General features: G+C 45.3%; 1 protein-coding gene across 1 annotated transcript in view; it reads right to left on the bottom strand.

Annotated features, from left to right (window-relative positions):
* Positions 1–1493: 1493 nt before the first annotated feature.
* LOC144275825 (transmembrane protein 132D-like) overlaps positions 1494–10718 on the bottom strand; it is a 314361-nt gene continuing 305136 nt past the window's right edge. The window contains exons 7-9 of the mRNA XM_077835355.1: positions 9575–9848; positions 5903–6094; positions 1494–2678 (exon numbers count right to left, since the gene is read on the bottom strand). Coding sequence (XP_077691481.1) covers positions 1494–2678; positions 5903–6094; positions 9575–9848 — 1651 coding nt within the window. The remainder of the gene's footprint in view (positions 2679–5902; positions 6095–9574; positions 9849–10718) is intronic.

Raw genomic sequence — 10718 nt, 5'->3', positions numbered from 1 at the left:
TTTGGTGGCTGTGAGAGACTTTGTAATCAACTAAAGGCATGGGCTCAGTCTGGAAAACAAATGGAGATTGGGGGCCCAAACCAAACCTTAGTTTCTTGGCACTTTGCCACTGGCGATTAATCCTGGACCAAACAGATGACTCCAGTTTTAGGTCAGGAGGGCACTTCAGATTCAGAGGGCAATGACTGGAATTCTACTATATATACATATAAGAGGAATGAGAAAAGACAATCATCACCGCTGGGTGAAACAAATATTATTTACCAAGCTTAGCCGTTCAGCTATTAGGGTGTATAGTGCTCCTCCATGGCCTTCATGCTGCCCTATAAATACGCGCAGCAGTGGGTCTGAAGAAGCATGATCAAAATGGAAACGAACAACCTAGCCTCAAAAGGGGAAGGAGAACAAAGAGCCGGTCCCTGTTGGTTTCTGAGTTCAGCACAACTTATACTTACCCAAGAGAGAGTGGCCAACTTCAGTAAATTACAACTGGTAAAGCAAGAACCAAATTAGTTCCGATGGCTCCTGTGCTTAGCAGAACTGCACTGTGGATCTCAGGGAAGGGAAAAGCCACCAAACTTCCAAAGCAGATCAATGCTAATAACTACCCCCAGGATATCAAATGAGAGTGCTCCGGGAAAATGCTTGGGGAATACAAATTTCAACAGGAAAACCAGATAGAGTGGACTTCTTTAAAAGACCCTGGGTCTCTCAAACCTTTCCAAAGCAAACTTTATATGAGCAGTATGTTGATTATAGATTATACCTTCTCCAATTTTACAAATTAAGAAATACTGAAAATTGGCCAGCAAAGTTTATTATCTCAGCTTCTACTTAAAAAGAGAGCTTTCAGTTATATAATTGTATGTGTATCCATTCTCAGTGGTGATCATGCGGATCTGTAAACCATCTCAGTCACTTCCCCCCATAACCTCCTAGATTCTTTGGAAACTCATAACTCTGCAACTGAGGTTGCTGTGCTGCTCACACTGCAGTTGTCTGTCAGCTTTAAATTAACGTTCTCAGCTGGATGTCCTGTGCTTGTGTCTTGAAAGACAAGCTTCCTTTCATTGATCCGTTTATTCCGAGCCCGATTTTCACTTTTAACCACAGCCTGTGATATTGAACATTAGAACTGTGTGAGCTTTGTAATATCCAAACTGTGTTGGAGTTTGTTATTTTTATTGATTTCCTGGGAAAGCTCAGAGAATGAGATCTTATTATTTTGCTAAGGTTTATTTTTCCATGTTGCCATGCATCAGAAACTGCACGCACATTTTGTTCCAGTCTCCAAGCCCATAGAAGACTTTAACTGTATGAGCTGTCCAGGATCTCTGCTTTCTTAGCTGGTTTTGGGTTGCTTTCTGGGGCTCCACTGAGGTATTATCCACCACTTGACTCTCATTTGCCAACACATTTTTTGCCCCAATACCCAAAATTAAAGGCAGAAAGGTGAGTGAAAACCAAAAACCAAAAAGGTCCTTAGTGTCTTGTTATGCACTCTCATGTAATCTCTCCATATAGTTTCTGAGCTCTTTGCATTCCCCAAGGTCCATATCCTGGCACACCCATTTAATATCGTCCTCACTACTCATCAGGATGGAATTGACAGTAGGGCACCCATCGTCAGAGGAGATGGTGGTAAAGGTGGTGAATTTGACTCGTTTCCGCTTGGAGGTAGGAGAGGCGGTCGGTTCACTTTTCTGTTCTTTCCCTTCAATGAATGTGGACTCTGATGACCTGAAGACCTGGCCGTTAATGTTTGTTTGGGCATTTGTGCTGAGGAGATATTTGCTCTCCTCAAAGTCCACCCCTCTGTCAATGGCAGTGATGCACTCATCTTGTTGGGATGAGAAGTTAATGTGATTCTCCAGAAGCTCTGTCCTGTTGCTCAACCCAACCCAGTCGTGAGAGTGGCTCATGCCTTCCTGCTCTTCAAAGGGGACCTGCTTGTGCCTGTACTTCAAAGCAAAGGTAACGCAGTTGATAAGGAAGACAAGGATTGCCAGGCAGAAGACTCCCAACAAAGCATACATTCCTATCTCCAGATCACTGAGCCCTCTGGGTGTCTGCACAAGGTCATTCTCTTCCAAGTCCCCATTGCTTCTTGGCAAGTCCACCTGTGCAGGGAAACTGGTGAAGTCTATTGGAATGTTCTGCAGATGGCTGTCATCATCCAGAAGGCTTTCTCTGTCCTCTTTTTTACTTAAAATAGACCTGTCCGTGGTAGTTCCTTTGCCTTCCATTTGGCCCACTGAGGAGCTGCTGTAATACTGCCCATCTGGCCTAGCTCTGTCCTGCAAGGTATTTTTTTGACGGCGGTCGCTTGCATGATTTTCCAGGTGGACACCAGCCCCGCTTTGCTTGCTGTCGCTAACATTAGGGTTGGCGTCACTCTGTCCGAACTTGACTTTAATGCTCCCGCTCCCAACAGCCAGGATGCTCTTCCTTTTGGATTTCTGGCATGGTTCACTGATCACCATCTCCACCTTCACCAGTGTCCCCTGGCCTTCCATCTCAGCAGCGATCACAGGCCACTTGAATTTAGGGTCATGGTGAATGGAGACCACCTTTTCATCTAGAGATGTAGCCATCAAGGAGAAGTCTTTGACATCATAAATATCCAGGGGCATGACGGATCCATCACTGAACTGGACCCAGCAGCTGATGGCCGCTTCCTGTAATATATGAAACAAACACACACACGTGTGCACAGAATAATCAGCAAAGGAAACCTACTGTCTCCCCACCAATCCCCTCTTCCCCACAAACTGTTTATAAGCAGGACAGAAATAAGGCTGAGCAAGAAAATTAATTCCTCACTAAGACATATAAAAAATACTAGTTTTAAACATGCATTGGTAATAAGCTTTGTTTTCCCTGGAAGTGCTAAAAGGGAACGGTGTCCTCTGAGATCCGTGGAGTCTACTTCAGCACGATAATAAATTGCACGTCAAAAGGCATTACCGGCTACTGACTTCATTTACTGCAGTTATATATTTAAATGGAAAAATATGTATTAGATTATTTCTGAACTGCTTAAGATACAAAGTCTCCTCTTGTTATACGTAACATATGTTAAAAGCACCTAATCTAGCAAATAAAGCAACAGTGGCTCTCGGTCTTTGAGCTTCGTTTTTGCCTTTCAGCATAAAAATGTTTTTGCACAAGCCGGGTCAGTGGGGGTTGTTGTTGGTTAAGCAAAACGCTCAAGATAAATGTCAAGCAAGGCAACACTCTCCTTTGCTTAAAATGATGATGTCCTGATTTCACATCCTCTAAAGTCAACAGACACATTGCTACTGAATTCAACAGGGGCAGGGTTGAGCCCCAGTTCTGCGTCTTACACAGACAATAGATTTTCACACTTTTCTAGTGATTTTGGGACCCTTCGTTTTTGGTTGCCAACTTGAGACACCTTTAAAGGGGGTCTCATCTTCAGTGGGCAGTTGCTCAGCACTTCCCGAAAATCAGGCTCTTTAAGGTGTCTCAAGTTGGCAACCAAAAGTAGAGACGCTCAAAGTTGTTAGTAGCTTCTAAAAAGCTTGGTCGGCACATGCACACACCGACTCCAGATACTCAATTGGTGTAAATCAGTATAGCTCCATTGGGAGTCCATTTCCACCATCTGCCTATTATATATGTATTTAAAGAGTAGATGACGGACCTGGAGGATAAAACAAAACAACAGGTTGTTTTTTCATCCCAACTTAATGCACTTGTGGAGAGGAAACCTTTTTCTTTGTTTTTTTAAAATCATGGTGTGCCAGTGGTTCACCCATACAGGTCACAGGAGATAACAGCCTACACTGTAATAGGATTCTCTGCTGTTTTAACTAAGGGTCTGATTCTGAAGTCCTTACTCAGGCAAAACTCCCAGCACCTTCAATGGGAGGTTTGCCTGTGTCTTTATTTCAGGACCCAGCCCTAAGACTTTGCTGACTCTGTCATAAATCCTGGCTCTGTGTTTATTAATCTTCAGATGTTTCTTGAAGGCCACATGGAATTTATGACATCAGCTCTCATCCTCCCTCTGTGCTGCTTAAACCAGCATAATCACTTAATAATTTCACATTGCCCTCCTTACTGGGAACGTGCTTTGAAATATAATGTGCTAAGCAATGGGAGTAATCAGGAGCCGATCAAAACTCGTACAGCCCTGCCAGGGTGAATGTTTTCATTTCTGGTTTATTACATTTTCGTCAGCATTCCGAGGGTGTCTGACACTGCACCCAGAAGAGGGATTCAAAGAGACTTGATTTCTTGGAACGGAAATGTCAGAGTGGTGTAGCATGCTAGGGCTAAATGCCATCAGACCCAGCTTCTGAGCTGGTTTCAAGGTAGTGTGGTTAGCTCCACATGCCAGCAATGGGTTAGCTCATTGGCTCTATTTCTAACTGCGTGACATCATCTTCTTCGCTCTTGGAAGTCTATGGGAACCTGATTTATATTGTGCTAAAAAGACAGCAGCCCCATGTTACTTCTCATCCGCCAGCTTGAGGACAAGGCCCTGCGATGAATTAGAGTCTCTCACCAGTTGGCCAGAATTCAAATGTATTTACCTTTATCATTTACCTTTAAAGCACAAAATGTGTTTAAACATAAAGGGCCCAATTCGTCCTGTGTCACTCCATGGTCTTCCCTGGTGTAAACCCATTGATGACTTTGGGATAAAAAATAAATAATTTCAAATGCAGACTAAAGCATAAGAAAGAACAAAGATCAACCAGTCACTGATGGCAAATTTGTTAAATGATCCAGTGTTTTAGACGCAATGAGCTGTGTGAATGCGGAGAGCACAGGGCTGCTGCGTGCCAATGCATGAGTAGACCATGTGATTCAAGCACTCAGGTCCCCAACAAAGCGGTTTTAAAGTAAGGGTGCGAGAGAAAGCAGCATACTGATTGAGCATCACAGTGGATCGGAGTTTGAGTCTGGCATTCCTGGGACCAGCAAGAGTTCACAGCTCAGACAGGAGGAAATATCTGGTGTTGCTCTTATGGGAATGCTCAAGCAAATGCCGGAACAAAGCTGGTGGACCCTGGTGGGAGCACTACCCAACTGTCCTCATCAGAAACAGGAGGTTTTGAAGGGATGGGGAAGAGCAGAAGGGAAGTGAGAAACCTTGTGGGCCCTAACAAAGGAGACAAGGAGTGACTGAAAAATCAGTCCTTGCTTAAGAAACCTCCATAACATGGGTCAGTAAGAACAGGAGGTTCTCAGGGGCATTTGAAATACTCATAACAAGTAACTAAAGATGGAGGAGTCTGGCATTATAGCAAGACCAACCCCATCTGTTAGCAGTTTACAGCACAAGAGACCCTGCTCTGTTCTCATTTGCACCAGTGTCAATCTGGAATAATTCTGCCTACACCGGCAGTTACTCTAGTATGAATGAGAGAAACTGGACCACAATACTTTACTGTGGGGAAATACAGAGCTCTTTCCTTTTTTATCTCCAGACTGGTGCATACATAGATGTCTGCCCTGGCAGGAGCTTGAGGGGTGGTGTGTTAATTTGCATGGAATAAATGGGGCCAAAGAGCCCAACAGTGGGATGGGCGGGTTTCGTTCGTTTATTTATGGCATGTGATTGGGTCGTCTATGGGACTTTGTGTTATTTATGGGCTGTGAACTGAAGAGACGGAGAGGGTTTGTTTGTTGGCGCTTGGGATTTTTGTTTTACAGACATATTGCCTTTTTTTTATGGGAACATTGTTTTTCTATTAAGGCGCCTGGTGACCTTCAGCTGTAGGTGCCTATAAATTACAATGTTTTGCTAGAATATTATTAACAAAAGGCCACCTGATCCCATCAGCTTAGCTGGCGAAAAATGCTGAGTAGATCGGGGCTCAGAAGTGGCATCCTGTCAGGGCACAGCGCACGCGCTGGGTCCTTGTACCTGCTTTGGTGACTGAAGAAGCTCCTGTGCGACTGCTGTAGCAAAGATGGCCTTATTGCTCCCTGGGCTGAGCTGCAGGGAGAGCGACAGTCCAGTTACCAGCTGGACTCCGAGGTCTGTTATGGTCACCTTCTCGTCCAGAACGGTCACAGTCTTCTCAGCCAAGATGGCGTCCGAAAGAGGGGACAGTATCTGAAAAGAGAAAGCGCTATTCGTGCTGGATGTTTTTGTGGAGCGCCCAGCACAACGGCATCCCCAATGGGCCTTCCGGTGCTACTGCAAATAAATAATCAATTGTACTATTAAGTCGTGCACACATTTAATATCAAGGCTATCGTTATACATTTATAATAAAGGATAGGTTAATAAATGGTGAATCAATTGTCATAAACTGATATAGAGTCCAACAAGTAAATAGGCTGCTTACGAACATATACGACAGGCTCCGTATATGTTCGTAACCCGTGGCTCCGGAGCCACGTGCGGCTCTTCAGAAGTTAATATGCGGCTCCTCGTAAAGGCACCGACTCCGGGGCTGGAGCTACAGGGGCCAACTTGCCAATGTGCCCGGGGGGGGGTGCTCACTGCTCAACCTCTGTCTCTGCCACAGGCCCTGCCCCCGCTCCACCCCTTCCCGCCCCCTCCCTTGAGTCTGCAGTGCCCTCGCTCCTCCCACCTCCCCCTGCAAGCCTCCTGCACACCACGAAACAGGTGATCAGGAGGTGCGGGGAGGGAAGAGGAGGTGCTGATTGGCGGGGCTGCCGATGGGCTGGAGGCGCTGGGAGCGGGGAGGTGGAGGAGCTGATGGGGCTGCTGATGTATTACTGCGGCTCTTTGGCAATGTACACTGGTAAATTCTGGCTCCTTCTCAGGCTCAGGTTGGCCATCCCTGATATACAACGCCTTTTACTAATGCGCTTGTAACTGCTATTCACATCTGTAACATGCTTAGAACATCTATTAATCATTTATTAATAAAGTTGGGTGATATTTTTTCAGCAAGTAGTAAATTCACTTAAAAATGCACATTTTGGGTCACTGAAATTATTTGTGAATTCAGGTCAAATTCAGTGAATAGTTTCGGCCAGCAAAAATATTTTTTGCCCCGGAAATGACAAAACGTTTTGTTTCAACATTTTCAAAACAAACCATTTGGAATCTCATTTCCAAATGACATTTGCAATGTTTCGTTCAACTAAACGCATTCTGGGGGTTTGGTTTCTGTGATAAAAACAGTTTCAGTTACAAAGTAATCGATTTGGTTTCCAGATTTTTCAGTTCAGGCACCACACTGAAAAATCGATTGTTCACTCAACTCTCTTTATTAACCCTTTTTACGTTCATTATAAATGTAACTGTAATGTTATGTGCAATTTAAGTGGTAATAATTTAAAAAGTATGGGTGGGAGGGGTAGAGGTAGGAAAACCTTTTACTAAGAGTCTAAATATCACAACACAATTTGTAGACAATTTGTAGAATGAGTTTCATTCCAAATTCTTGCCCTGGGGAACTAAAGGATAAGATCACACTGCAGAAGACTGTCGCGACAATGGGAGGGAAACATACAAAGGAAGCTCGTTATGACTAAAAGGGATCTCAATACACTGAAAGGAGAAGTTGCCAGACTGAGACACCACTAACCACAGACCTGCATTTCGAAGGGGGCTTAGTTTAGCGATGCTTGTGTGGTGGGCTACACTTTGCCAAATAGGTTCTTTAAACCTACCGGGCTATCGGTTTCTTTCCCTTTGAAATCCCTTTTCAGAGTCACTCAAGATATTTATGTGCACTTGTAGTGAGCACGGCAAGTCCCAGAGCCTTGGAGGCCTACAAAAAAGACCTTTTTATTGAGGCTCCCTGGCGTAGCAGCTCCAGAAGCCCACTTCCCCAGGACTGACAATCAGTGCGGTCAACACGTGCAGATGCAGATATCTAAGGGGCTGTCCTGAAAGTCTGGGGTCATGAGCATACCTGAAGATGAGGGGATTATCTCCCTTTTAGCCCCAGTGCCTGCTGATAGGTTGTCTAGTTGGGAGTACGTATAGGAGATTTATCCTTTCAGTTCTGGGACCTCGCTTCCCCATCCAGTGAATAGGTTACCAGAACAGGTGCTAGCAGAGCTAGCTTCTGTTTTTTTGGCTCCACCATTAACTCTCTGTGTGACCGTGGGTAAGTCATTTAACTGCCCTATGCCTCAGTCTCACCATCTGTAAAATGGAGTTAATGGTCCAAATTCTCGGCTAGTGTTAATTGGCATAGGTCCACTGAAGTCAATGGAGCCACACCAATTTACACCAACAGAGAATTTGGCCTCATGACACTTATTCTCATCCTTTCTAAAGCACCTAGAGACGCTTGGCTGGAAAATATTATCTGAGCACTGATTGCTATTATTGCTCTGTGGGTGTCCCTGTCCCTGTAACATTTATATCCTGTAACACAACTTGAATTTAAATAATTTCAATCCCAGCCTTTCATATTTCTTTCCTGATTCATCAACCTGCCCTAGTTAATAAAATTTTTAGTGCCTTGCTTTGTCAATTTAGGCCCTGACAATATTAAGTTATTTCACCAGCAGCCTCCCTTGTGATATCTGCAGTTGTGGATCTGGTATCAAAAAAGTATTAGTCAAATATAGGCAGAAATGGATTCTGATGTTACATGCACTGGGGAAAAATTACTGAAGCCCGCAACCCACATGCTTCAGGGCATAGGCTGATCAATAGCTGGGAAGAGAAAGTAGCCTGTCCCATCCCCCCACCCAGTAGAGTATTGCACCAGTGAGTCTATTATGTAGGTTTTTACACTTTCTGCCAAAACATATGGTCTTTGCTTCTGTTGCAGAAGGGACATTGTGCTAGATGCGTGATCAACGGTCAATGGCTGCATTCCTGTGTGTTAAAATGTTAGTTTTTATGTGTGACTGTAGGCTGGTGAAAGCCCTTGAGACTGAAATCCTCTCATTAGCCTCAGAATAGACACAGCTTGGACACTGTCCATGCAACCTTCCCTACCCATGTGCCTCAACCCTGACTCAAAGGTTCACCATCTCAGGGGAAGAGGGTCACTCAGCCTTCGGCTCCATTCAGTCCATGGCATCTCCAATGAGACTGCCAACAAGGGGGCACATTTGTGCCAGTCACGGTGTTTTTGATGATGTGGGCACAGTGCCCAGTGGACTCAGAACACCACTCATTTTTGACATAGGCCTCCAAATAGGCATCGGATGGCAAAAGCTTTCAGATACTACCAACCCCCGCCAGATTCAAACCCAGGACCCAGTGTAACAGTGAAAAAACTTTGTAGTCTCTTCCCGATACCCCAATTCCTGTCTTCCTATCTAAGAGAGTCCCTCGAAGCCCTGACACCTGAAGCGTTCAGCTCTGGTGGTGGGAGGTGGGAGGCTGGGGTTGGTGTATCCAGTTATAAAGATAAAAACAACTTGTTAAATGCAGATCTGGATCCAGGTTTAGATTTCATCCTCCGTCCCGCCCCAGGTCTGAGGATGTTGGATCTGGGAGAGATTGGTTTGACCCCATTTCTATGCTTCTATTGCTAATGTAGGGACTCCCCTGGTGATGACCGCTGAGTGCTGTTCTCAGTAGGGCAGGGTAAAGCCTGGTACACTAAGGCGGAGGAGGAGGCGGAGTCCAGTAGCCAGTTTTCCCTACCTGGATTGTCGTCATTCCAAGTTCTTGTCCAATCAAAACCTGTCCACCTTGCAGCTTGGCGATTCTGGGCTCCTCCACCTGCATGAAGTCACTCACCAGCTCCGTGATATCAACCTGCCAGTCAGAGCCTAGCAAAGAGCTCAGCTGGCCACCTGGGTCGGAGGGCTCAGCTACAAACTGTGTCAGGACTCGCACCATGGCGTGCTGGTACTGCAGGGTGCAGCCTCTGCCCTTCCGCTCGTCCTCTTCTTCGTCGTCGCTGTCTCGGGCTGGTCTGGGCAAACAGCAGCAGAAAAAAAATCAAGCAACCCAAGGAAGGAGTGCGAGGCTATATGCCTGGCTGTTTGTTAAGCATTAATGGTTGTTAAGCATTGATAGAGGGATCCAAACAGGGAGCTGGGGTATCTCCTCAGCTCGTTCCTCTCTCTTGCCCTGCCCACCCAGGCTATGTCCAATCCTGCAGCTTCTTCCTCTAGAACATTTCTGACAGAAGTCATATTCCCGCATCTCCCCCCAGGATGACGGTAGCCTCCTGGTTTCTTTCATCTTTATAGCACCATGCCCCTGGTTCACACAAAAAGCAGCTTCTAAAGTCACTTTCCTTGCCTGTGCCTCTGACCACACCATGCCTCTTGGAATCCCTCCAGTGACTCCCCATGGCAGGTCCAAACTTTTCATCTTCACCTTCACACCTCTTATCTCATGACTCACCCCACTCTGTCTATGATGCCCGACTTGTCTGTGCTTTTGTTAGCGATGGACATGAATATCTCCTCTGCGTTCTTATCAGCGGCCCATACCAATATCTCCATGCTGCCAGTTAACGCATGGAAACCCCTCTTTGAATAGGTCTGCAAGGCCATGCCTTCAAATCTCTCCATCAGAACCCTTCTACTGTGATGCTTCAAGGAAACCAGTCAATAAATCAAGGGCAGATGGGAATAGTTCACACCTACTTTATCTATTTGTTATAATAGTAATTAATGAAATTGTCTGTGTATATAAATCCATATCCCTCTGGCCCATCCTTCATGTGCCACTTGTCTTCACAGACTGTAAGATCTGTGGGGCAGGGACTGTGTCTACACAGCATCTAGCAAAATAGGACCCTGATCCTGATTTGGGCCTATTGTAATATACATAT

Source organism: Eretmochelys imbricata, chromosome 15, assembly GCF_965152235.1.
Source record: "Eretmochelys imbricata isolate rEreImb1 chromosome 15, rEreImb1.hap1, whole genome shotgun sequence".
Taxonomy (NCBI): domain Eukaryota; kingdom Metazoa; phylum Chordata; order Testudines; family Cheloniidae; genus Eretmochelys; species Eretmochelys imbricata.
Note: the sequence above shows the minus strand (reverse complement) of the source record. Positions and strands in the feature narration are given on the sequence as shown.